This window comes from Budorcas taxicolor, chromosome 13, assembly GCF_023091745.1.
Source record: "Budorcas taxicolor isolate Tak-1 chromosome 13, Takin1.1, whole genome shotgun sequence".
Lineage (NCBI taxonomy): Eukaryota > Metazoa > Chordata > Mammalia > Artiodactyla > Bovidae > Budorcas > Budorcas taxicolor.
In genome coordinates, this window is record NC_068922.1 from 57,177,362 (window position 1) to 57,204,907 (window position 27,546).

The window sequence follows — 27,546 nt, forward strand, 5'->3', positions numbered from 1 at the left end:
TAATGGTGGCAAAAAGGGGGAAGAAGAGGAACCCTGTTTGCTCTGATTCCAGTGGGGCCAGTGGTGTTTACTCTGCCTGGGCGGCATGCGCTGTCAGGGGTGGGGGCTAATGGTGGGAGGGTGCGGATGCCAGGCAGGGAGGCTGGGATTGGGGGCCTACCTCCCTCAAACCTGGAAAGCCCAATAGTGGTCCCAAGGCCCAAGTCTGAGGTAAGGACTGAGCAGCGCTCAACCACTGCACCGGCAGTGTTTTTCAAGTCAGCTTCACATGATGGAAGGCAGCGATGCAACTGACTGTGTAGATGCCACTGTCTCCCGGGCTGGGTCCTGAGCGCCTACTGTGTGTCTGGCCTGAGCTGCTGGCACAGGAGTTAGCATGTCGGGTAGCACCAGGACATGCGGCGGGGCTGACACCAGCCTGTCTCTGCCCCTTTGTCCTTACTTATGAAGGCACCCGCTCCCCTGGGGAACACGCAGCCCTCTGGCTGCCAGGTTATCAAGAGCCAGTGAGGCGGTGAAGACACAATGGCTTTCTCAGGCCCCTAGGAGTGCCCCCTTCCTGACACACAGGTGAACAGGCCCCCTGGGAGACCAAAGGTCTGCGCTCCTGCCAGGCAGAAGGTGACCCCTTGCCCTGAAGCACAGCAAGTGGTTTAAAGCGGCCATCCGTGATGAGTGACAAAGCCATCTTCTCCCCCGAGAAGGGCTGTGACAAAGGCAGGTGACAGTGATAGGGCCTGAACTGAGCTCCAGGGGGGCAGAGGGAGGAGTCCCCTGCATGCCGGGGGCGACCCCATGCACCTGAGGACCCTGGAGATGATTAAGTACCCTCAGGCCAGCCCTTCGTTGTGAGGAGCAGCCCTTAGCAAGATGCTGTGGCAGAAAGCCCCTTCCTGGATGACACTCGGGTCTATTATGGGAACAGGACCAAGATGACAAGGAAAACCAGTGTCATCAAGAAACCCCACATCAGCTGCTCCCAGACTTCCTGCAGAGGTGACTCCCGTGGTCAGACGGAGCTCTCCGCATCCTCCACTTGGAAAATGAACTTCAAGTAGGAGAAAAACGAAGTTCTCAGAGAATCCATTGATTTCATCCGCCCCGAGCTTCTACTTCTGAGCACATCAAAGTTCCTTGCATAACTTAGAGAAGACTGGTGAATTACAATGTTTGCTTGTGATTCAGAGGCAGAAATTTTTCCAAATGTCTTAGTAAGAAAATGACATCTGAGGGGCCATTAGGAGTGACTCAGCGGATGTGGGCAGATCATCAGATGAACTGAGTTCCACTTGCTTGTACTCTCCTCCTTGTGCATTCTCCTACTGTAAAAGAAAGTTCTGGGAGAATGATTAAGTAACTGCAAGGAGAGAAAAAGTAACCAAGAAACTAGTTACTGTTTTTCTTTAAGCCAGGCTGCCCAGCTCCACGGAGGAGTTTGAGACCTTCTCTCCCTTGGGTGCCCCATGCCGACGGCTCCCCATCCCTCTCCAGCCTCACATCCAAAGTGGGGATGATATGCCGTCTCTCGGGTACATTGAGAACCAGCGTCCTGGGCTGTGGCACCTCTTATTTGCAGGAGGAAACACTCATACACACACACTTCCCGTGAGCCGCCATGATTCTGAGGTGTACGGAAACATTAACCTTCTCGTTCATATCTCTCCCATCTCCCAAGGTGTGCAGCTCCTGATAAGACATGTTCAGTGGCAGAAAGAGAGATAAGCACAACACGGATGAAATCAAACAAAAATATATATTTCCTCAAGCCCCGTGTTTGTCCAAGCAACCTCCGTTGTACAAGCCTCAGAAATCTATTTGTTTAACCACCAAATGTTGGCTGAGTACTCTTTGAGGAGCTCAGAAGAGCTTGAAGGACCTCAGAAATGCAGGAAATGTGGTTCCTGGCCTCCAGGCAGGAGAGACTCACGTGCCAAACCTCCCTTCTCTGTCCTTTACCAAGTGCTCTGCCTCCATCTCTCCTGCTGCACCCACCTCCAGTCAAAGGTCTGTAGAGTCAAAGCTGTGGTTTTTCCAGCAGTCATGTATGGATATCACAGTTGAACCATAAAGAAGGCTGAGTGCCAAAGAGTTGATGCTTTCGAGTTGTGGTGTTGGAGAAGACTCTTCAGAGTCCCTTGGACAGCAAGGAGATCAAACCAGTCAGCCCTAAAGGAAATCAACCCTGAATATTTGTTGGAAGGACTGATGCTGAAGCTCCAATACTTTGGCTACCTGGTGCGAAGGGCCGACTCACTGGAAAAACCCCTGATGCTGGAAAAGATTGAGGGCAGGAGGGGAAGCGGGGGGACAGAGGATGAGACGGTCAGAAGGCATCACCGACTCAATGGACGTGAATCTGAGCAAGTTCCTGGAGATAGTGAAGGACAGAGGAGCCTGGCGTGCTGCAGTCCATGGGGTCACAAAGAGTCGGACACAACTTAGCGACTGAACAACAAGTCAGGGGATGGTTCTTTCATTTGGTGGAAGAGACTGAAGCTCAGAGAGGGACCTGACATGTCCCAGGATGACATGGCAGAACCAGAGATGGTTCTAAAAAGATGATTCCAGGTGTGGAGAGGCAGGTCGGCCAGACAGCCTTTAGCTAGGCCTCCTCCTCACCTCTGGTCCATAACTGGGTCCTGCCAGCGCTGCCACCCATCTCAGCATCTCTCCAGCAGAATCAGTGACCCACCACCAGCAGCAGCTCTCCCGCCCACAACCACAATAGCCTCTAACTGACCACCACCCCCCAGCCTTCCATCCTTCCATCCTTCCTCCCAGAGGGAGCTCATAGAACATAAAGACCTCACCACTGCTCCCCAGGAAACTAGTGGCCACCGGGTTAAAACCACCCCTCTTACCGCAGCTGATTTGTTCCGACTGATGGAGAAACCCCTGGGGTGAGTGGGAAGCAGGGAGGGAGCCAAAGGAGGCGGAGACACAGGCCTGACCCAGGGAGGGAGGGACAAGGGAGGGCTAGGTGGGACCTGGTGGCGGAGGAGGAGCCCTGCACTTGAAGACAGTGGCCTTTGGGAAGCAGGAAGCTGGCCTTAGATCCCAGAGCGCGGCAGCTGAGAGGTGCGTTTACAACCCAGGGACCTCGCCCAGCCTCCTTCTTCTCCAGCCATCTCTGAGGCCACTTGGTCACACCTACACAGAGTGTCCGCCTTTCAAGGTCCTTGCGCATGCTTGAAAAGTCCAGCACTTTTCATAGCTGCGTCCTCGTCAGTCAATCCCAACTCACAGGATGGCTAAGAGAACCACCCCAGAGCAAACTCCCAGAGGCCCCGTCTCTGAATCCAGCTCTTTCTACTTGGACACCCTTCCTGTTTCCACGTGGCCCCTTACCAGAATGTCCACTCCTGGCAGGCAGGGACTGACACTCCTGTGTCCCCAGGGCTGGGACAATGACGTGGCACATCCTAGGTTCTCAGTGTGCTTGCCAACTTCCCTTCTGGGTCCCAGAAGACTGGCTCTGGTGCAAGAGGCGGGCCACGCTCCAAGGGCTCCTGGGCAGGCTCCTGGGTGGGCCTGATGGGACCTGCCGGGTGGACAGTGGGAGGCATGCTCTGAAGGTGAGACTGACAGTCCAGTCTCACAAATGTGACCCCCAGGAGGCGAGTCCCCTCCCAAGCCAGCCTGTGTGACCAGCAGAGGATGTGGTGTCAGTGGCATTTGGGGACCACATTCACAGCACAGGGTCATCTAACTGAGTGACTGTGTGGACAGAGGAACAGCTGGTGAGGGACCCATGCTGCCCACGAGCCAGACATGCCTCCCAGCACACCAGCACCCATCACAATAAAGGCAGTATCCAAGACCTGGCTCAGCCTGGGAAGGTGAGAGAATAGGAAGTGTCTGCCGTCTGCCGTGGAGGGCAGGCAGCATGGTATGAGCCAAGAAGGAGGAGAGGGCTCAGAGGCAGGTCCACAGTAAATGAAAACTCACCTGTGTTCTTCTTGTGCAAGTGGGCAGGCTGGGTCGGCCCCAGCCTGGCTGTAAAGTGCAAGATTTCTTTATCAGGACAAGGGGACAAATCAACCTTATTTTTAGAAATGAATAGGCTTTTGTGTCATGGCGTTGCATCACGTGTTTGCCAGGAGACTTTATGGGGCAATAAAAAAGAACAGCCTAGATTCAAACTTGCCACCCATGAACCTCAGTCTGAGTATAGGTCTCTCGTCCTCTTTGGAGCCTCAGTCTCCCCACCTGTAAAATGGGTGATAGCATCTGATTCCCACCTCATAGGCTTGTGCCAGGATCAAAGGAGAGAAGACTTTCCCAGACAGGAGTTGTCTAGACTGACTTTGTATCTGCCTTCAAGCACGTCTGAGCGGCAGGGACGAATCAGTTACTCAGTTACAGGCCGGCTCCCTGAGCCTCTGTCCCAGGCAGATAAGACGAGTCATTATCCACAAAACACCCTCCCAGACACGCAGAGCAGTGGTGGCATCAGGAAGAGACAGAGCTTTCATATCCGCAGGGTCCCCAAACCTGCAACTCAGGTGCACCTGCTCTGGGGAGAGACAAGCAGGTGGGTGGGGCAGCCAGTCCAGCAACTCCTTCCTCTCTGCAGTCCCAGCAGGTGTCGAGTTTCATCCGTGCACCTTCAGAGAGCTCCTGGAGTCAAATGCCCTCCCCTCACAGCAGTGGTCAGAGCTAGGGCCCCTCCCTCAAAAGACCACAGCACTGAGGGACTCCCAAAGTGACACGGCCAGCTCATCCCTCAGAGCTGGGAGCCAGGCAGACGTATATCTGTGGACCAGAGCCAACTTCATGGGGAAGAAACGGCCCAGAGGCTTGACTCCACGTGGTGCACGCATCACAGGTGCTGAAGAGGCAGAGCGGGTCACAGGAGAACTCACTCACTTCTTCTTGCCTTGCAAGTTGTGGTTTCAAATGTCTGGCCTCCCTCCCCGCTCCACCTGCTAGATTTTCCCATCATCCTCTGAGTCTGCATAGCTTCCAGGGCAAGGAAACCCTGGTACACTACCTGTCAGCCTGAGAATGTCACTGTCCCTCCCTTTAACCTGCCTTCTCCAGGGCCCAGTGCATGACCACTGCCCCACTCTGACCCTTCTCAGGCAGGCCCAGCTCCAGAATGTGCAGCTCAAAATGAAAATGGGGGCCTTGGCAGACCAGCATCTCACCAAGTGCTCAGGGCCCTGTTGAAGTCAGGTGTCACACGCCCACAACACCAGCCCTGACCATCATAATACGGATGCGTGTGGGCCTCCTACGAGAAGCCCAGAACACCTTCAGAGCATCCAGGTCCCCCAACCCTGCAGGAACAGAAGAGCTTATAACCTGGCACATTTCCACCCAGCGTCAGGGATGCAGCCCCAGACCTCATAGCACTCCCGAGGTGGGGCCAAGGGGCCATCTGTGTCCCGTGTTGCACTTCTTGGGCCCTGACCATCTATTGGCACTCGGGAGGTCCCCACAATATTCATCACCCTACAATGACCACTGTGGTCATTCTTCAACAACTATGAGCTTTTATGATTTTTTTTCATGTTTATTTATTTATTTATTTTTGACTGTGCTGGGTCTTTGTGTCGGCTCAGGCTTTTCTCTAGTTGTGGCGAGTGGGGCCTACTCTCCAGCACATAAGCTTCTCACTTCTTCTTCTCACTTCTCTTGTTGAGGAGCACGGGCTCTGGAGCACAGGCTCAGTAGTTGCCCTTCATGGGCCTAGTTGCCCCAAGGCATGCAGGATCTTCCTAGGTCAAGGATCAAACCCATGTCTTTCGCATTGTCAGGCAGATTCTTTAACACTGCATTACCTGAGAAGCTCATATTTTTATTTAAAGGAGACCCAAAACGCACCTCTTAGGAAGACCCCACCTGGATGGTAGTGTCACCGGGGTTACTCAGGGACAACCCCGCTGGCTTGTTTCCTCCTATGGATGGAGGACCCATTGGCTGGTTTACCTTTGCTGTGGAGGAGAGAGGTGAGAGATGGGGAAACACCGACTGGAAACTCCCTTCCCACACCTGCTGCACCCAGGGAAAGGGAAAGGCTTTGGGACCAGGCCCAGGACACATGCTAGGGCAAGCACCAAGGAGCCAGCTTTCCAAGAAGATAAAGGACACCTCAGTGGATAGAGGCCATGTCTACATGTCGCCTCAAAGACTGCCTCTCGGGAGCGGGGACCAAGCCCTACTGGGATTCCATGGGCACCTCAGGGCTTCCAAGGGTGGCCACAGAAATGGCTGGAGGTCCGCAAGGCAGCTACTGTGATTTCTGTGTGCAGGCTTGGTGCCAGCAGAGCAAAAGACAGGGACCAGGGGGAGGTGTCCATGTGGTAAGAGCAGGGTGCCCACATCGGAGGACCCTACGCCAACACTGGACTCTAGGACAAAAAGCCTGGACCCTTTTCTCCCAAGACCAGGGAGGCCCTTCTGTGGCCAGCTCAGGTCACGAGGAGTCACGAGGAGCCGGAGGACAAGGGAACTCCTGAGTTATGAAACCCAGGCCCCTGGGGTCGAACTTCTGCTTTCGGTTGTTTGAAGATGAAATGCTTTGTTAGCAGAAACCTCCCCAGGCAGCTTTGGGAGTTGGCAGGGAGAAAGAAGATTCAGGCTCCAAGTGAGACTTTCCTTGAGGGGCCTTTTCTAGAAGGATTCAGTCTTCCTTCTCTATATAGGAGCAACGTCTCTCCAGAAAGGGTCTTAGCCTCATGGAAAGCTAGGGTGCTCAGGTGCCTGGTCATGTCTGACTCTTTTGCAACCCCTGGGACTGTAGCCTGCTAAGCTCCTCTGTCCATGGGATTCTCCAGGGAAGAATACTGGAGTGGGTTGCCATGCCCTCCTCCATCAGGAAGCTAGAATAGGGCGCGGTTCTGCCGGGAGACCCCTGCCCATCATCCCTGGAGGCTGGACCCGGGCGGGATGCGGGGATCCGGGGCATCCCTCCGGACCGAAGGGTCCCAAGACGCCAAGGCTGGGGGCGGGGGGCCCTAAGAATGAATGAGATCTGATAGATCAGAGGCAAGAGGCAAGTGCCGGGGTCCGGGCGGGGTCCGCCGAGGCCTGGCGCGTGACCCGAGCCCGGACGGGCCGGGCGGCCGGGCGGGGCGGGGCCGGGTCACCGGGGGCAGCAGCGCGCCCCGCCCCGGGGGAGTGTCCCGCCGGGCGCAGACACCTTAAGGGCCTGCGGGCCGGGGAGGAAGCCTGCGGAGGGGTGACCGGCGCGAGATCTGAGTTAGGATTCGAGTCGGGGTCCGATAGCACCGGCGAGGGAGCCATGGCGTCGTCCGGGCCGCTGGTGCCGCCGCTGCTGCTGCTGCTCGTGCTGCTGGCGGGCGCGGCGCGGGCCGGCCTCCACTTCCGCCCGGGCCGCGGCTGCTACCGGCCTCTGCGGGGGGACCGGCTCACCCAACTGGGGCGCAGGTCGGGGCGGCTGGTGGGGGAGCTGCCCATCTCCTGGGGCTGCGCGCGCTCTGCCGCCTGGGGAACCCTGCCGCCTCCTTGGGGTGCCAGCAACCAGGGCGCCCTGCTTCCCTTGACCTCTGCGGGTCAGGGCCAGCCCCTAGGCTTTGGGAGCGCTTTCTTTCACTTGTGCGGGGTTGGACGGGCCTCACCCGTGCTGGAAACAGGCCAAACTCACCGACCTGCATTTGGGGCGTTGCTGGCCAGAGCAGTCTTGTTCCTGCATTGGGGGTGGGGGTAGGGGGCTGCCCCGCCAGCTTGAGTCTGAGAGGGCGGGGATCTCCCGGTGTGAGATGGGTCGCCCCCATTCCCTCTCACCCTTCCACTGGGGAAGATGTCGGGGCCCCCCACCCCCACCCCGGGAGAGGGGAGAGGTGCCCAGCGCTGATTCTGTTGGTGGTGTCTGTTCCCAGGACGTACCCCCGGCCTCATGAGTACCTGTCCCCGTCGGATCTCCCCAAGAGCTGGGACTGGCGCAACGTGAATGGGGTCAACTACGCCAGTGTCACCAGAAACCAGCACATCCCCCAGTACTGCGGCTCCTGCTGGGCGCATGGCAGCACCAGTGCCATGGCGGGTAGGTCAAGGGCCAGCAAGGCCCATCCAGCTGCCTTCCTGTCAGCATGGGTCCTGGGGATTCAACCTGGGATGGGGAGGGGGGGTGTCTGTGTCAGGCCTCGGGGAGCGGATCTGGGGCCTTGTGCATGCCCAGCGTTCACAGAACTGAAGCTCCAGGACCCTTATCCGTCTCAAAGCTTGTGACCTGGGCCACTGGGGCCCAAACCACAGACTCACCCAACCCCCTGCTGGAGTTGGGCATGTGAATGTAATACTGCTTTTCAGGGTAGTTAATATTTGAAATGAATGCTTGACCTAGGCTGGGGCTATTGAGAAAGGCCAGCTTTCTTCTCATCTGGACCTTAGCCACCTGGCCACAGTGAGGGCCGGAAGGCTTGAGGCCTGGAAGGAGGGGACATCAGAGGTTCACATCACTTGAGCAGGCTGCTGGGCCTGCCTGGGAGGGTGGGTTGCAGACTTCACACCAGCCTGGGTCTTCTGGCAACGCAGGTGTTCCACAGTAGAATCTATGAAACTCCTGCCCTGAGGCACTGTGCTAGGCAGACTGACCACAGTGTGGCTACTGCCTCTGGCCAATGTTCCATGTATCATTGAAGTTCCTGACTGCCCTGTGATTGCTCCCACTTTGTAGATGAGGAAACCAAGGCTCCTGGCTGAGCGGTCAGGAGACTAGGCCTTTGTGTGAGCGTGAGTGACAGCCGGGACCTGAGCCCAGAAGCTGGGCTGCCTTGAGGGTGAAGAGTTGGGTGGAGGGGTGGGATCTGGACCCTGGTGGGTCTCCGAGGTGGCCCTGCCCCATCTCTCCTGGAGGCTGGATGGTACTTCTGACCCTTCAGGAAGGAGGAGGGAAGGGGTTGGTAGGCTGAGCCCCATTTTTAGCTGGGGAGGCCCCCACTGACTGGAATGGAGATGGACAGGGCCCCCTGGAGAATGTGGAGCCAGAGGCTTAATCAAGGAGCTACTGGGAGACGTCTGGGCTGGGCAAGCAGGCAGGGTGTGGGCGGTCTTGAGCTCAAAGCTTATGGCAAAGGCCTGGCAAGAATGGCGCTCACTGGCCTAGAGGAACTGAGAGGGCCTTTGTGGCGGGGGCCTGAGGGTGCGGTAGGGGAAGCTTAAAAGGTCACCAGGGGCCCTGCGCCCAGGGGAGGGGCCTGGCAGAAGCCTGAGGGATCTCAGGAGGGATTTACAAGCCAAAGTTTGTATCTGTAAAGGAACACAGTGCCTGGAAGAGCTGTCTGGTCCATTGACCTTTCCCTGATCAGAGGTCAACTCTCCACTGACCGGAGTGGACCCTCCTGGGCAGACAAACAATGGCTTCCCCCTCCTGACCCTCAAACGTACTCCCTAGCAGCAGACATCCTCTTCCTCTTTCGCTGAGAAAAGAGAAGCCCCCCAAAGGGGACTTCCAGGGTGCTGGCCCAGCTGCCGCCTACCACAGCCGGTCATAGTTCGCCTGCCCTCCCGTCCCTGGGTGTCTAGCATCTGAGCCCCTGGCCGAGGCCACCCCTGCCAATGCCCGCCCCTGCCCATCGCTGAACCCCACTCTGCCTCCAGCTGCCACCCCACTTCTGGGCTCTCAGAGGTGCCTGCAGCCCCCACTTCCTCTCTTACCTCCTCAAACACCTCCAGCCGCACCTCCAGCTCCTTGCCAAGGTCTCCAGCATGGGGCCGCCATGGGCAGGCCAGGTGGTCGCCGCCTGGCCTCGCCCTGCCTGATTGTGCTTGATCCGTGACCCCCAACCCCAATGCTTTCCTGGCTTTCAGTCACAGTAGACCCCTGATCTCTGCCTCCCTGGCCCCTTCAGACCCTCTTACCGGCTCCTTATCCTCCCAACTTAACTTCTGAACATTGGGTCCCCAGGACCCTAGATCTGGACTTGGCCTTCACGTCCACCTGATGCTCTCCCTGTCACTTGGACGCCTGACACCTCAAACCTCACCTGCTTCTCCTTTTCACCACCACTCTCACCCCCAAACCTGTTCTTCCCCAGCCTCCTGATCACTCCAGGAGAACGCCTTCCTTCCCTCACTCTGGCTGAAGCCCAGAAGCACGCCAGCCACCTGCTTTTTACCTTCAGACAATCAGGCCATAGGGCTGGGCTCTCCCTTCAAGGTATATCGAAGCTTCTGCTGGAACTGGGCCCTGGCCTCGCTGCTGGAGCTGCCTGACTGGTCCACCTGCTGCTCCCCTGCCGCCCCACCTCAGAAACAGCTCCGACCCAGGCTGCCCTAGGCCCCTTTCTGTCCTGCTTGAAACTATTTTAAGACTTCAGGCAGTTGAGTCAAAACCCTGACTTGCCTGCAGACCCTATGTTAGCTGACTCCTTATTTGGTGTTGGGACCCAATTTGGATGTCAAGAGCTGGAGAACGGGAGGGTGCCCTCAGGCCCGGCCCTTGCCCCCTCCCATGGGTGCCCCCCACTGTCTGTCTGTACCCCCCATCCTCTCCCCTCTTTTCCTGGCAGCACTGCATCTACTGCTGCCGTGGCCCATCTCCCCAACCACATGAAGCTCACAGGGTGGGAGCTTTGTTTTGCTCACTGAACAGGGCCTGGCGCACAGCAGGTGACGAGGCGGCCGTGGATGAGTGGGGAAGACGAGGGATGGAAAGGGGAAGTGCCGAGTGCAACCCTCCAGGGGTGGGTCAGGTGCAGACTGGTTGGGAAACAGCAGTCGGGGTGAAGGGGACCCTCATCCCACCTCCAGGCCTTGCCCAGCATGCGGTCAGGGTGGACAACCTCCGCGTTCATGGCATGGGGGCTTCCAGGGTGAGGCTGCAATCAGTAAAACCTCAGTGAGTTCATTTAGGCAGCTGGTATTTACTGAGTAGGCTTCCCAGGTGATGCAGTGGTAAAGAACCCACCTGCCAGTGCAGCAGACACAAGGGACGTAGGTTCGATCCCTGGGTCAGGAAGATCACCTGGAGTAGGAAATGGCAACCCACTCCAGTATTCTTGCCTGGAGAATTCTGTGGACAGAGGAGCCTGGCGGGCTACAGTCCGTGGGGTCGCAAAGAGTCAGACACGACTAAACGCATTTATTTACTGAGCACCAACAATGTGCCAGGCAGCTTAGGAACTACGCTATGCCAGCACTGCAGGATGGAGATGGTCCATTAACAAGGGGGCTAAGGGGTAGGGCTAATGGCTGAAATGATGTCAGCTGGAGGGCCATCAAGGCTGGGGAGGGATTGTGAGGGTTGAGAGCAGATGGCTGTGGGAGGCTGCTGAGAAGGGGCTTGGGGAGACCTGTGGTGGGGAGAGGTTGGCCACACAGGGCTCTGTAGAGGTGTCTGCAGTAGGGCCCTGGGGGAGTGTGGCCCAGGCACTGGGGAAAGAGCTGGGGCACTGCTGGTAACTGGTTGTGGGTTCCAGGAGGCCGAGGGCAGGTCACAGCGGCGGATGTAGAGGCCTGTGGGCCCAGAGCCTGGGAGGTGACCCCAGCGATGTAGGGGGGCATGGGACTGTGGGAGGGAAGGAAGGAAACACCTGGAGGGGGCTGTTGGGGGATGGAGGACCTGGCTGCTTGCTCACTGTAATCAGGGAAAGAACAGGCTTGGTGAGTTCCGACTTGGAGGTGGGATCTCAAGATGTGGGCTGGCGTGGATGGTTGTGGGATCATCACCTCAGGAGGTGGCAAGTGAGGTGGCTGGCTAGGGTAGGACTGGCTGGGGGACCCCAGGACTCTGCGTGTGCAAGGAAGGGGGCGTGGCCACCCTCAGCTGCCTGTGGGGTGTATGGGCCTAGGCGCGTGGGGAATGAGAGGGGTCACCCACCGGCCCCTGGTCTGGACTCTCCAGTGCCCTAGAGGGGGCTGGTCACTAGCAGCCTTCAGGCAGGACACCCCTGGAGCTGTCCTGGTAGTTGGCGGTGGGGGTCGGCATCAGTGCTGAGAGGGGCATGAGGAGAGAGAGCAGAGGCCCCGCGGGAGGAGGGGAGCGTGCTGTGGAGCGGGAAGCAGGGGGCCCCCCCAGAACAGCAGGAAAGGGGGTGGGCGCCGACCCCTGCAGCTGTTGCCCCTGCAGACCGGATCAACATCAAGAGGAAGGGGGCGTGGCCGTCCACACTGCTGTCGGTGCAGCACGTAATCGACTGCGGCGACGCGGGCTCTTGTGAGGGGGGCAATGACCTGCCCGTGTGGGAGTATGCCCACCGGCACGGCATCCCCGACGAGACCTGCAACAACTACCAGGCCAAGGACCAAGGTAGGCACCGCCCACCCCACGCTGCCCCCCAGACACACGCACATGGGCGCACGCACGCCTCCCTCTTCCCAGGGCAGGGATGCTCCAGAGCCCAGGCCCACGCACTTCTCAGGTCCTGTGGGCGGCCCTGGGGGAGGATGGGACGGAGCCCCCTGGGTGGGGCTGGGGGATCAGGAAATGGGGGCCTGGTGTCCTTGTTGAGAAAGGACTTGGGGCGGGGTTCTCCAGCCTGCACGTACTGTGGCCAGGCCAGGCCCTGGTGTTTGGATCTGGCATTTTAGTGGTTTCACAGCCTTTGTAAGGGGAACGTGGGTCTAGGGAAGAGTGTTTCCAGGAGGCGGGTGGGGAGAGCCAGCAGGCAGCAGGAGGGCCTGGCCTGAATCACAACCCTGGGCCGATGGCACTGCATGGACCAGAGGACACAAGCTGGCCTGCTTGTGCCTCCAGTCCCTGGAGCTGTCACGTTCCTTTCAACCTGCTCCCCTTGGAAACCAAAGGAGAGAAAGAGTCCAAACCCCAGACCCACAGTGGGTAGTTTTAAGTGTCCTGTCTGAGCTCCCTCGTAACCAGAGCACAGAGCTGGGGCCAACTCAAAAGGCCTTCTGAGACAGGAAAGGGGAGGATGGGGATGAACAGGGGCCCAGGGAGGGTACTCTTCTGCCGCCCCCAACCCCATCTATAAAACGTGTGCTCCCACCCCTGAGCCTTCTGAAGGCGCCATCCCACGCCCACGGGTGCCCCCGCCTTGCCTCCCAGCCATACTCCCAGCCAGAAAGCATCCCCCCAGACTGGTTGAGTGAGTCTTGTTGAAGTGGTAGATGCCACAGGGGTCAGAGGATCAGGGAGAGGTGCCCAGGGTGAAAAGGAGAAGGGGGGCCCCTGAGGGCTCAGAATTGGGAACCCAGGTGGTCTTGGGGCCCCGTTCTGCCCAGAGCTGGTCATGTCCGTCCTCAACCAGGCCCTCGAGCCCACCTAGAACAATAGGGCCAGATGGCATTCACTGGCCCCTGGTTGTTTGCAATGTGTTGCCTTTGTGTCAGCAAATGTGGCCACAGATCCACCATGTTTCAGGGTGTCCTGGGCATTTGGTGTCCAAGGGGTGAATTAAACCAACAGTTTAATCCTCAAAAGAGTTTACTGTCTTGGGGGGAGGAAGCTGGACAGACATGAAAATTATGGCAGAAACAGGTAACATGAAAGCAGTAAAGAGGGGGCTGCGGGCTCGAGACGGTGTGGAATCTTCCAGATCTAACAGCTGCACTTTGTTTTGAACCCTAATTCTTGATGCCTCCTCAAATGAAGAAAATGCTTACTTTCCCCCTAGATGTGTTGACCTATTCACTAGCCAACAATATAATCTTATTAAAAGGCTGCTCCCCTTGGAAATCAAAGGAAATTACTAAAAATTATTAAAAATTAAGAATTTAATTACCCTCTATTCTCAGCTATAGGGTATTATGCAAAGGCCTTTCTCCTGGCTTTCAGGAAAAGTCGAGCTTTTGAGCGCCTACTTTGTGCTAATTAGTGTTGTCTTTTTGCTGAGAGCTGGGGAAGGAATGGTTATCCTTACTCCTGTAGCTGAAGGAAGAGGGTAATTAAACACCTGAGCATAAGGTGATTTATGTTATTAGCTAGTGGATGGAGCACTCAGCTAGAAAAGTGAAGACTGGGGTCTGGGCGCGCTGCTTTGTTCGCGTGTTAACGAGGAAAAGGTCTCACGCTGCCTCTCCGTGCGGTCCCCAGAGTGTGACAAGTTTAACCAGTGTGGGACGTGCACTGAATTCAAAGAGTGCCACGTCATCCAGAACTACACCCTCTGGAAGGTCGGTGACTACGGCTCCCTTTCGGGGAGGGAGAAGATGATGGCGGAAATCTACGCCAATGGCCCCATCAGGTATGGAGCTGAGACCCCTGCCCTAGTTGGGCACGCAGGCTTCAGGTCGAGGGGACCCAAGTCATTTTCACCCCTTTTCTTCTGGCCAACTTGACCCACAAGGCTAGAAACAGCTGCCATGGGAGTTTTCTCAAAATTAAGCTCAGGGCTCTCCCAGTGGCTCAGTGGTAACGAACCTGCCTGCCAATGCAGGAGACACGGGTTTGATCCTTGGGCTGGGAGGATCCCCTGGAGAAGGAAATGGCAACCCATTCCAGTGTTCTTGCCTGGAAAATCCCACGGACAGAGGAGCCTGGCGGGCTACAGTCCACGGGGTCACAAAAGAGCCTGACACAACTTAGCAGCTAATCAAAAGTAAAGCTCAACAGTCTGTGTGCCCCTGGTAGGATTATTGGGAAGGAGGCACACGTGTGTGGGAAGGTCCCAGGGCACGGCCCATGCTGTGGGGCTGCCAGTAGAGCAACCATAGGGGGGACGGCAGGGGAGTAACAACAGAAGTTTGGACAGAACCATCAGGTGTGAATTATGTGATTTGTTCCTAACCGCGGTGAACAGTGGCTGCCGAAAGTGCGCATTCTCTAAAAGTGCGCATTCTCTCCCTGCTTGCTCCCAGCTGTGGCATAATGGCAACTGAAAAGATGTCTAACTACACTGGCGGCATCTACTCCGAATACAGCGACCAGGCCTACATAAACCACATCGTCTCTGTGGCCGGGTGGGGTGTCAGCGATGGCATGGAGTACTGGATTGTCCGGAACTCGTGGGGAGAACCATGGGTAAGACAAATCTACTGGGACTGCTCTCACCTGGATGGTTTTGGGGGGTTTGTAGCTGAGAACTGCAGCCCTGAGCAGTGGGGCTTCAGGCTCCAGATGTGGGGCTGGGGGGATTCTGTACTGCATGATGGGGGCAGGGGGCTTGTCCTGGGCATCTCAGTGTGTTCAGCAGCCTCTTTGGCCCTTACTCATTTGATGCCAGATGCTCCTTCTCCTTTTCCCAGCTGTGACCACCACAGCATCCCCACACATCTCATGGGGGTGGAGAAGACCCTGGCTGAGGAGCCCTACTTTAAACGTTTCCATTTAGCTTGCTTTATTCCTTTACAACCGTCTCATGCTTTCTCTTGTTATATTTTCTGGTCTCCTAAGTAATAACCACGGTTTCCTCAAAAATACTTTTTTTTTTTAAATTAATTTTGGCTGTGCTAGGTCTCTGTTACTGCACAGGCTTTCTCTAGTTGCAGTGAGCAGGGGGTACTCTTCATTGCAGTGACTTTTCTTTTGGAACCCGGGTTCTAGGCACTCGGGCTTCACCGTAGTTGTGGCACGTGGGCTCCGTAGTTGTAGCTCCCAGGCTCTAGAGCTGACTCAGTAGTTCTGGCACACAGGCCTAGTTGCTTTTCAGCGTATGCAGTCTTCCCAGACCAGGAATCGAACCTGCATCCCCTTCATTGGCAGGGGATCTGCTCTACCACCAGGGAAGTTCAAAACACTATTTGAGTTGGGTTAAAAAACTCAGGGAGTTACAGCAACTGCCAGAATTTTCATTTCTGAGATCTCATGTTGATTACAGCTTCAGACACTAATTCATTTTGATGAAATCCAGGGAAGATGATTTATGTCAAAGTGATGAAACGTCAGTACTTTTTATTCAGTGACTATAAAGGGGGCTGTTAATAGGTAGTCCAGACATCTGGCCCACGAGAGTCAACATTTTAGCTACATTAATTAGCTCTTGGTATACAGACCCACATACCTTTTGTGTTAAGGATTAACCAAGTTTAAATATTTCACGAAAGTGCTATCTGAATGGGGGTCCTAGGAAAGGGGAGGGGCAGCTAAGCGGGTGCCTTGGACACTGCAGGTTCCCTGAGCGCAAGGTGGATTGAAGAGGGAGGAGAGGGTGTCTGCTAGGTAGGAGATGCAAGGTGTGGCGGGGTCCCCAGTCTTCACGCACAGTCCCACTCCTCACAGGGCGAGCACGGCTGGATGCGGATTGTGACCAGCACCTACAAAGGTGGGGAGGGCGCCCATTACAACCTGGCCATCGAGGAGAGCTGCACATTTGGGGACCCCATCGTTTAAGGCAGAGCAGCTCTTACAGAAAGGATCGCGGGAGCCGGAACCAGAGGGGATCCCATTGTCACAGGCACCGGGGTGGCGCTGCCGTGGTTTGAAGGAACTGGGGGTTGACGTTCACATGATGTGACAGCCAGTGATGGCCCTGAGCACCGAGGACAGGCACAGCGGAAATGACAGAGGGGCAAGCTGGGGAGCGGCCTGCTCCGCGCCTGCACTGGATGGCTTCCTGCCACCAGAGCCTGGAGAAGCAGGATCCGAGGGGCAGTGAACAATGTGACCTCCATAACAGATGACTTGGCAGCTGTGGTCTGGGAGGAAAAACAGCTCGCACTCACCACCAGTTCCTTTGTCACCTTGAAACCAATGGGGCGCACGGGGGAGATGGCAATTTCGAGTTGCCCAAGTGATGAATAAAATGCACACTTCACACCAGAACTGAATCTGAATGCTTTATTTACACATAAGAACGACATGACATCAGAATCCACACCTTCCCACCACAGAAAAGCTTTTATATTTCTTGGAAAATAAAAGTAATCACAATAATATGAACCAATCAGATCTTGTGCAAAAACAAAAATCAACTTTGAAAACAGTTCATCTGAGTGTCTCAGTCTCTGAATTCTACCACCCCAGGGCTGACGGCTGGCTACATCCTAAGGGGTCTTGGGAGCCCAGTCCACTACCAGGGGAAGTGACGCTAGACAGGATCCAGGGGGCAGTCCTGGACTTACAAGGAGAGGGCCCATTCCCAAGTTTTCCCCTTATACTGCTAACATTTTCCTTTACACAGAAGTCCTTCACCTCCTCCCATCAGAGCCCATTTCCAAGACGCTGACGGGGCCTCTTCAACAACGGCTTCTGCAAAGGGTTATTCCACAGAGGTCTCCCGGAGGGCCCGGCTCCACTCTGGGGATGCTCTGAATCAGTTCACCAGGATGAAGTTAGACTTGCAGTGAGCTGTAACAACAGAAGGGACCTGGGTTAGAAACAAGAGGGAAACGATGACATCAAAACTGCAGCCCAGAGATGCTCACGCCAGTCGTACCTATGAACTCTGTCACGGGGTCATGTTCACCTTCGGTTTTAATGGTGCCAGCAATGCTATCGTTCTCCAGGATGGGGAGGAAAAGCTGCACAAAGTCAGAGGTGTAGGGGGGCGCAATGACATCCAGCACCTGTAAGGAGCACACCCTGTGAGCTGGTCAGATGGCAGCAGTGTGGAGGGACCCTCACCCCTGTCCCCACTCCCACCCTCTTCTTCCTGGAGACCATCCCAAACTCCAACATGAAGATGGTCAGGGGTCATAAAGGTATAACAGCTCCTGCAGATAGGAGGTGCCTGATAGACCAGTATCCAAATCACTGTCGTCACCATGACTACTGGGTGCAAGGTGACAACATCAAGCCCAGAGAGCGCTGCCAGGACACTGACCTCGGTCACAAAGTGGCGAATGAGGGAAATGTCAGTGTCCAGCTTCTCCAGACACTTGCGGATGTAACTGACCACGGGAAGCACGTAGCCCCGGCTCAGCAGGTGCACCATCCTGTCCAGGAGCGTCTTCTTCAACTCAAGCTGCGGGTGTGGGGTAACAAGTTTGAGAAGGGCCATCTCCCCACTGCCCAGCTCACCCCAGGCCACCACTCACCTGCTCCATCACGTCCAGCTGCGAGTGCTCCGTCTCGAAGAGCTTCACCAGCAGCTGCAGGACCTGGGGATGCAGGAGCTGATGGCAGGTGCTAATCTACAGAGAGGCCAGAGGGAGCCACCCTGAGCCACATGGCCGCGGCTCTGGGCTCCCCATAGGCCTCAGGGGAGCGCCTCCAAACACGGCTCGTGGCGGAAGACAGTGGTTCCCGGGGCCAGTCAACTTCTGTCCCATTCCTCATCCTCTCAAGAACACGTGATAGAAACTGCAAAGTCTACAGAGTCAACGAAACTAGTTTCTTAAAAGAAACTCCTCATTTGGAGTAGAAATAACTAGCTTTGAAAAGACTGTCTTCTGAAGGCACGGAACAGACACGTGGGACGTGAGGACGCAGAGCTGCTCCGAGCACCTCGCAGCCCCTACCTCATCCAGCAGCGCCAGGTGCACCGGGGTGTGGTCGGTCTGCAGCTGGAAGTACCTCGGCTCCGACACAGTCCAGTCTACCCACTTCAGCACCCCCATGGCCACCACTGGAAACCTACCGGGAAACAAGGCAGAATGCAAACACCAAAACCAAACACCTCAGTCCAGCCTATCACTTCACTCTTCGACGTGCTCTGCCAGGGAGACGCCATAAGTGCAAAGAGTCTGATGCGAGCGGCACCCTCTCAGACTCAGGTGCCAGAACCCGAAACCCATGCTCTACTGACTTTAGACTAACTTTGTTGGTTTAGAAGAAAGCCATTATTGCAGCACTCTGAGAGCTTTGTGGACTGGGATGAAGCAAGCTCTCAGTCTCTAGTACAAATTAACAGACGAAAATTCACATGCCTAAAAGGAGAGCTGTCTGTAAGCTTTCCTAGTGAGTGCTCATAGAACTGGCATAACACACATCTGTCCAGGCAAAACTCTGTTGGTCTAACTTTTACTTTCAATAGACCCTCTTCTTCAAGTCAATTTTTGTAATTCTGGTTGGTCTTCCTTCTTCTTAGTCTAATTTGTGAACAGATTTCTGGCAGGTAAATATCTGAAAATTACTCATGCTGCTAAAACAAAGTTCTCTCTATATATTTACAGAAAAGAAAACAACTTAAATGAATAAGTACCTCTGAATCTTTTGTGATATATTTTGAGCTGTTAATATGAAAATTCAAACCAGCTCCTCCCCAAATAATTACATTTAGAACCTTCATCTGCTCACCGGATACACTGATAGAGGGTGCTCAGCTCAGCCACGAGCTCCGACGCCCCCTTGTTCTCATTGCAACACAGGTTGTGAACAGTCTCAACAGCTTTTGACGTGGACTTCAGCTCGTCTTTATTGATGCTGACACGCTTGTTCTGAAAACACAGCAAGTTGGTAAATCCTGATGGCATCCGTGTCCTTGAAGTTGGGGTAACCCAAGACTCCACCCTTCCCTCTGCAAACCCCCGTCTCTGAAGTCAAGGGTCCCTGTCACACAGCGAACACACACTGCAGACCAGGGGCACCTGTGTCTGTCAGTGTCTTAGGGAATCAGTTTCATTTCTTTAGTCACACTTCAGATTACAGTTTGAATTAGTATCATAGATGCGATACACATTTCCTTAAGACATTGAGCACTTTGGCTGTTTTATGCAGAAACACCAGAAAAGACATTTCAGACACTAGTTGGGCCTGTGACTCTCTACAGCCAAAATTCACACATAACACCAAACAGAGGTGGTTCATGTCTCCCTATAGCCCGTGTGCTCTCAGCATAGACACTACCTTCTTCCAGGTCTCCACCACGCTCGCTGCATAGGCCAAAATGTGGATATACTTGTGCTTGTGGTCCTGGTTGATCCTGGCCCCGGGTTTAAAGAGTGACTGCATAAACAGGTCCAGGAAGGCGGGTACCCGGATCTGAAAAGAAACACAACTCAGTGAAAGGAAAGCAGGAACGAGAAGGGGGTGAGTCCACACACGCCCACGCAGGAGTGCCAGCTCAGGTCCTTCGCTGAGAGTGCTCCAGGGGGTTTGAGGACCGAGGATGTGGTAAGGAAGGACCAGGGAGAGGACAGTAACATTTCAACAGGCATGTGAGCTCCCTAACTTGAAAGAACTAAGAGGAGCACCAACGTTCCAAAAGAATATACTTCCAGTTGGCATTGAGGGTGTCTCACCTTATGGTTAAAATGAAAGGCCACTCACGAGTTCAACAGGGGGCGGGTCCATGCTTGTAAACATCTTGAACAGGACTGTGATGTCGGCCGGGTTCAGGGCTCCCTTGGACAGCATGGCCCCAAGGGCCTGGCACGCCCGGGGGTAGGAGGCAGCTGTGCCCAGTGCCAGTGTGATTTGACTGGCGTCGTGGCCTCTTGATGAAACAATATCACATATCCCATCATCGATAAGGTGGCTCCCTGCCCAGCCCTCTCCTGCCTTCTCTCCCTCCCGCCTTTCACATTTATGCTTTGAATTGTTGGAGTCTCTTTGTTTTTTCATATTTCTCTCATCCACTGGTATTTTTTTACCTACTGACCCATGAAAACATTTGGAGCTAACTGGGAAAGAAGGATCCAGTGCAGCTTACGAGCTTCCTAAAAGGAACCATGCACTTTTCAGTATCTTAAGACTCCATGAGTAGAAAATAAAGCTAATTAGTAAAAATAAACTTTTATTAGTTAATAAAGCTAATAATTCTGTTCCGTAAAAGATGGACCACAATCTAACAATCGGACTACTGAAGAATTGTTTCAAGACTACTGTCATTTGCTACTGATGAATCCCAATATATTGGGAATAAATAAATTCATAAATACAGTGAATTAAACTGTAAGCAAATCCTTTACAAAACATTCATCAAAGCAAAACTTCAGAACGCAAGCTCTCTTTCCCAGCTCTACGGATAGGAGGAAGTTATATCAAAACAGGAGGACCTAGGGTCTTCAGTTGTGGACACTGGGCAATGGTGTGGGGTAAGAGAGCAGAGACAGTGCCTCTCACCTCTCCTGGGCAAAGCGCTGAACCTCTTGTGCAATCCTGCGCACAGCCGAGCCCCCCTGCTCCTCCTGGGCCAGCACAGACATCAGGGCCTGTGCAAACAGGTACGTGTGCTCCCCGTGGCACACCATCTTCTACAGAATGGAGAGAAGAGCGCGTTTGGGCTTTGTGACCACATCAACAGCAAAGGCAGATGGGAGTCAGATGCCAAAAGTTCAGCACCTTCTGGGGAGGTGACCTCTGATCCAGACATTCTCCAGAGTAAAGAGCATTTTGCTTTTGAAAACACATGACCTCAAATGGCCCACTTCTAATCTGAGCCACATAAAGAACTTACTGCAAACTCAGGGAGATTTTTTTCAAGGTTTTCTTCTCCTCCATCCAAAATTGTAGCTAGAGAAGTACGGAGCACTCTAGAAAACACCTCCAGCTGTTGGCAGGCTGTGGACACACTGGTGATCTCCCCTTGGTATCCTGCATCAGAAATAAGCTACAACACGGAAATAAGAAGCCAAACACACGAGCCATGCTCACAGGTCCACAGGAAGGTGGCTGACGGCGGGGTCTGGGGTGAGAAGGGACATGCACTGGTTTTGGGTCTCAAACTTTTACTCGGGTGCCCATTTCACCACTAACTAGGCTGGTGGCCCCAGCCAACTCCCCACCCCTAACCCGTGACACTTAATCTGTGAGACAGAGGAGACTGACCAGACATTCGTAAAGGCTCCTCTCAGAACACATTGGGTTCTCTAACACGTTCCTGCCAAACTCTAAAACACAGTCCACGTCAACCCCAAAACACATATTCTGTGCTTTTCTTTCTCAACATTTAACAAGACTTACTAAAGTGAAGCAATGAAGACCTTTACCAAAAAAGCACATAGGACCTTTTCAGAGGGAACAGACCACCAACCAACCAACTCAAAGTAACCATCATTCATAAGTAGTTTCATCTTTTCTCTGACTCCAGGATCCTTCCTACCTTAACAGTGAAGTTAAGCATCAAACAGTCTGGGTGGGCTTCAGCCAGCTTGTAAAAAAGGTCTCTCCAGGTGGTGTGTGCAATCATTTGTTCAAGCCAAGCAGGGGTCTGACAACAAACAAACAGCAAGGTAAGAGGCCTGGCTCTAGCTTAAGATTACATTGTGCCAACAATCACAGAGGAGTCCCTGGGCTCCTGGCTTCCGCTGCGATGTCCTGTGCAGGAGGAAGCAGGCCCAGGGCTGGTGAGGTCATATGGGGCCGAGTGGTAGAGCCAGGGGATGCCCTCCCCTCCCCCCACCCCAATTTTTAGACGCTCCAGCCTCTTGCACCCCAAGCAGGGGCATTTAGCAGGCAATTCAAAAGCTGGGCCTCCCAGCCTTACTTCAGCCCCCAGCTCTCTCATGACTGGCACGCCAGGTGCCGGTGGGCATGTGGAGCCAGCAACGTGCGCCAGGAGCTGGGGTAGAGGGGGGGACGTTCCTCACCTCTCCTTCTTCAGTAAAGATAGAGTCTGCTTTGCGGGGGTCGAAATGTTTGATCAGTAAACTCTTCAGGTGATTTTCCACAGTTTCCTGAACCTGCACTGGCTCAACACCTGGAAGAGAATGAAAGCAACGAGATAGAAAATGGCTACTCCTCAGTTCGTGTTACTTCAGAGAAAGTAGATCAAAAGTCCATGTGCAAATTATGTATTACAAAACTGCTTCTAACCACTTAGGATTTGGAGTTTCTTATTAAAATTAATATTACACATATTTAACATATTGGTAAGACCCCAAAAGGAGACCACGGTGAAACAGACACGGATGCTTGTTTACGTGTAAAGCACGGTGACGTCTTCTGAGGCTTGCAGGGAACAAGGACAGACTGCCAAAACAGACAGGGAGGAGGACAGAACAGCCCCCACAGCAGAACAGATGCTGGCCAAGAGGCACTCCTGTGTGCTCACCATGACAGGAGCAAGTCGACTTGCTTCTGGGCAGCACTTACCCCACCATGTCATCCCTACTCAAAGGAGCCGATTTCCAGTAAGGCCCTACTTTGATCGTATTAGCTAAAAGCCATAATCATACCTGGTCCTCAATTACCCATCATCCACTGCTCGCTATAATAGACTTCTTAAAAATGACACATTGAACATACACCCTTTAATTCTACAACATGGCAGGAAACAGCTCAATGAGAATTACATTCGCAAGCTCTCTGTAAACCTCAATTATTGAATCAAGCAGATGAAAATGGGTAAGAAGTTCAATTCTTACTTAGAGAAGTCTTTATTTATTTAAATTTATTTATTTGTTGCACTGAGTCTTAGTTACAACACATGACATGTTTTGTTGAGGCATGTGGATCTAGTTCCTGGACCAAGAATTGAACCCAGGTCCTCTGCACTGGGAGCATGGAATCTTACCCACTGGACCACCAGGGAAGTCCCTCTTACTTATAGAAGTCTTAAAACCAGAAAAAGAAACAAAAGCTTTCCAATTTATCAGCATTAAAATGATCCATATTTGCAACAACATGGATGGACCTAGAGACTTATCTACTGAGCGAACTAAGTCTGAGAAAGACAAGTATCATATGAAAAATAAATGATACAAATGAACTTATTTACAAAGCAGACTCACAGACTTGAGAGAATGGGAAGGGTGGGAGAAGGGACAGTTAGGGAGTTTGGGATCAACATGTACACACTGTTATATTTAAAATGGATAACCAACAAGGACCTACTGTACAGCACAGGGAACTCTGCTCAATATTATGTAACAACCTAAATGGGAAAAAATTTGAAAAAGATACATGTATAGGTATAACTGAATCTGCTGTACACCTGAAAACAACAGAACATTGTTAATCAACTATACTCCAATATAAAATAAAGTTTAAAAAAAAATGATCCAGTTGGAAAGATGGGGGCGGGGAACAGGCAGGCCCTAGGCCCCCCACAAAGCACCTGTCTGGATGAGCCACTCGGCCAGGAGGTTGACAGTCTGCGCCACAGCCGTGTAGTTCTCTGACAAGAGCTGGATAACGTTTTCTGGAGATCCTCCTGCCTGAAAATACCTAGAAAAGTGACAGACAAGCTGTGGCACTTGAATGGATGCAGAGGGCATGCGGACAGAGCGACCGCAGAGGGAGGAGGAAGACGGGTTGTTCATGCTTTTAAAGTGGGGGCCCCTGGAAGCCTTCCACTCATGCATCATGTCCCTCTGACTTTACATGTCATCTTTGGGTTTGTTATGCAGCTTTCTCTTCCCAACGCAGCCAGACTTTCTCACGTACCTCTTCAAAGTGTTAAAGATGGAGGGCTCCATTATATAATCCCGGGTAGAAAATTTATGTAGGCACTCCTGCTGGACCTCAGCGTCGTCTTCTCCCTCTCCATAGTCATCCTCCTGTGGTTGGCAGAAACAGCCAGGTTATTTTTTCATTACCACAGACACCCTGAAATTTCACCTTAAGACCATGTAACGCTGTCCACGTCAAGCATTCCACATTTATCATTTCATTTGACTTTTGAGTAACAAGTGACCAAGAGAACAGAATTTGAGAATCATAACCAAGTGGGCCTGCAGCATGACTCCACGCTTGCGTAACGTGTACGGTGGTCACAGAAGTTACTGCATCTCATAGAGGACACCTCATCCAGCACCTGTTTCTCTTTTCCTGAACAAAGGTAAGAGCAGTGCCCTTACCAATGGGCTGCTGTGAGATCCCACGACCTGATTTCTGGAAAAGCCATGCCTAGTACCTGACATTTAGTAAGAGTTCAGCATATTTCAGCTACGATTACTGTCTTCACTATTACTCTCTCTTATGTGCCACGGAAAGCTTCACAACAAAGACTGATGAAGCGGTTCTTGAAGACACAAGCCATCCATTTGCTGTTTGGACTCTAGTCCCCGCTCTGCACAGAAGTTACCTTAGGCCAGTCACTGAATCTAAGGGCACAGCAGGATGAGGATGTGGAGGCGATGGACTCAATGACCCCAAGGTCTGTCCACCTTTAACACTGTCATACCAACAAGCAGATGCTCTTTGAACATTCACTCTGTACTGAGCACTATACTTGTCACTAGGAAAATTAAGAAAATGAAAGACAACGGACAGTTTTTTCCTGCTGAAGGAGTTTACAAACTAGTAGGAGAGACCAACCTCAGTGCAACTGACCCTTACGCACTGTGGTAAGAGATGGGCCAGGGATCAGCAAACTGGCTGACTTTCTCTCCCTACTCCACAAAGTCATGGTTAGAGTGAACGTGAAATGAACATCTAGTCCACCCCTCCATCGTGGGAGCCTAGCGGGGCCAGATCAGGATTGTGCTTCAAGTTTCCAAAGAGTCGCCTCCCCTGTCTGTGGGGTCTAGGCTTGGCTCTGCTATTCAAAACAGCATAAACCCTCAATTTACAAAATGAGGGCACTGATGGGACAGCCCTCAGACATGTCCCAGGTGTATCACTATGACTGGAAGGCTTAATGTGACAAATACTAGGGCATTTTGAACAAATGCTTGAACCACCCACCACTGAACTGACTGATACCCTACGTGTCTCTCTTCTGGATCTCCTTGGTGGTCCAGCATCTGCTACAGTGGTGATGGAGACAAAGGATGTAGGTGGGATCCCCTTCCTTCATGTATTACTTTCCTGACTATGGGCAGGACCAGGTCCTCCTGTCTCACTTCATTTACAAAATGAGCAGAGTAATACCCAACTCAGTATCTTGTCTGTGGAATGAGATAATGCATGAAAGCATCTGACCAGCCCAGATTTTCGGTTAGCTAAATCTGACTCTATCCTTCCACTCTAAGCCTCCAACACCATGGAGTGAGCCAACACTCGAATCTTGGAGTGTCACTCCCTGCTCCAACTCTTGAACAAGTCATGCTTTTCAGCAGCTCTCAAAGGCCCTTTAGAACCCACTGCATCCACCAGACAACTAAGCACACAGGCCTCCTTTCAGGTCCTGGAAAACAGTGCCCACCTTTGCACCCCTGCACCCTGGCTTCAATGTCTTCCCATGTCCCACCTGCCTCTTTCAAGGGAGAACATGCCGCTGCAGGCTTTTTTCCTTCAAAACATAACTTCGATTGTCCCCCACACACCTAACCTTGACTCCTGTTCAAAGGTAGGTTCCACCCTAGAAACTAGCACAACACTGTAAAAAAAAAACTAGACCCCCCCCCCCCCCCCCCCCGGCCGCATTAAAAGTCACTTCACTCTAGACCCAGGGATCCAATCTGCATCTCCTGCATTGCAGGCAGATTCTTTACCGTTGACCCACCATGGAAGCAACTATACTCCAATAAAGATTAAATAAACAGATAAATAAAAGGCAGGTTCCTCGCTTCCTGCCCTCTAAACCGCTTTCCAGTGCCCAAGGGAGGAGCCTGAGAAGCTGGGATTCAAACATCACTTCGGGAGGGTCTTCGGATCAGAATCAGGTCAGGGTCCCCTGGCCGAGCGAGAGCGCCCAGTTTGGGACCTGCAACCCTGACTTCAGAAGAGAAGCTTGTGACCACCCCCTCACCATCCACAGCAAACTTTTGAAGGTCAAGGATAGACAATCCTTTTGTCGTTACTTAGGCCAAGGACTGTCTGAATCAGCCAGAACCGCCGAGTGTGGTTTTCAAACAGTAAAGCACGTGTGAGAAAGTCCAAAGTTGCACTTTTCCCCACTTCTGACGCTGAGTTGGATTTTTTTTTTTTTAAGTATGACTACTTTGTAAACTGTCTGAGCCCCATCCTTCACTTTGGAGCTTGTGTCCGCCCCGCCCCGGGGGCTAAGAATTCCCAGGACCCGCCTCCGAGGCCGCCCCCGGTGGTCCGAGGGTCAGCTCGGGTGACGACTGGGGGGCGGCGCCCGTGCCTGTCCCTGCGGGGACCAGGTCATCGCCCCGCGCCCCCGCCCCCGAGAGGCCGCGCGGTGGGTCCCGGCGGCGGCAACAAGAGGGGCGGGCTCGAGGCAGGGGCGAAGCGCGCGGCGGGAGGGGGCGGGGCGGGCTGTGCTTGGATCACGCGGCGGGGGCAGGGGCGGCCAGCCGGCGTCGGTGACCAACATTCCTCGTCGGGGGCGCCCGGTGCCCCCCTCACCTGGCCGCCTTCCGCCTCGTCGCCCCACTCGGCCGCGTTCCCGAAGTAGTCCTCGTCCATGATGGCGCCCGGCGCGGCCCCCGCCATCCTCTCTCGCGAGCGCGCGCGAAAACACTGAGCATGCGCACAGTGGACCGGCGAGCGCACGCGCGGCCCCGAGGCCCCGCCCCCTACGGACGCGCGCCTCGTCCCCAGGCGGGAAGCGCAGGGTCCCGGCGGAGAGGCGGGGCCAGGTGGAGGGGCGTGGTCGGAGCGAAGGGGCGGGGCGCAGAGGGCGGCCTATACGCTGCAGAGGGAACCGCTGGAGTTGATCCCCCGAGGCAACCTGGCTGGGCTCCAGGGGTGTTGGCTCCAGATAGGTAAAAGTTTCAAACTAGACTCATACAGGGCCTCGTTTCTGGTCCCATGTCTTTCTCACCAGGACTTTTGGTCCTCTGAGCATCACTTTCCTCATGTGACCCCTGGGCTCAAGAGAAGGGCAACAATGGTTTATGATATCACTTATATGTGGAATCTAAAATAATGATACAAATGGACTTACTTACAAGGCAGAAATAGACTCACAGACATAAAAAACAAACATGGGGAAAGGGAGGGAACAAATTAGGAGTTTGGGATTAACATACACATTCGGTTCAATTCAGTTCAGTTCAGTCGCTCAG

At 53.7% G+C, this 27,546-nt stretch overlaps 2 protein-coding genes across 2 annotated transcripts; one reads left to right on the forward strand and one right to left on the reverse strand.

The window, feature by feature from the left end:
- Positions 1–7,164: 7,164 nt before the first annotated feature.
- CTSZ (cathepsin Z) lies at positions 7,165–16,617 on the forward strand. The gene is made up of 6 exons (XM_052650471.1): positions 7,165–7,395; positions 7,848–8,011; positions 12,038–12,217; positions 13,961–14,111; positions 14,725–14,887; positions 16,085–16,617. Exons 1-6 carry the CDS (start codon positions 7,250–7,252, stop codon positions 16,193–16,195), a joined length of 915 nt encoding a protein of 304 aa, XP_052506431.1. The 5' UTR covers positions 7,165–7,249; the 3' UTR covers positions 16,196–16,617.
- A 17-nt stretch (positions 16,618–16,634) lies between these two features.
- NELFCD (negative elongation factor complex member C/D) lies at positions 16,635–27,009 on the reverse strand. Its single transcript, XM_052650472.1, has 15 exons — positions 26,885–27,009; positions 24,074–24,186; positions 23,745–23,854; positions 22,276–22,385; positions 21,789–21,896; positions 21,144–21,296; positions 20,810–20,940; positions 20,015–20,180; positions 19,592–19,726; positions 19,043–19,182; positions 18,265–18,379; positions 17,842–17,937; positions 17,628–17,768; positions 17,241–17,370; positions 16,635–17,152 (listed from the first exon to the last, which is right to left on the reverse strand). The coding sequence occupies exons 1-15, from the start codon at positions 26,969–26,971 to the stop codon at positions 17,118–17,120; spliced, it is 1,770 nt and encodes a 589-aa protein (XP_052506432.1). The 5' UTR covers positions 26,972–27,009; the 3' UTR covers positions 16,635–17,117.
- Between the last annotated feature and the right edge of the window lie 537 nt (positions 27,010–27,546).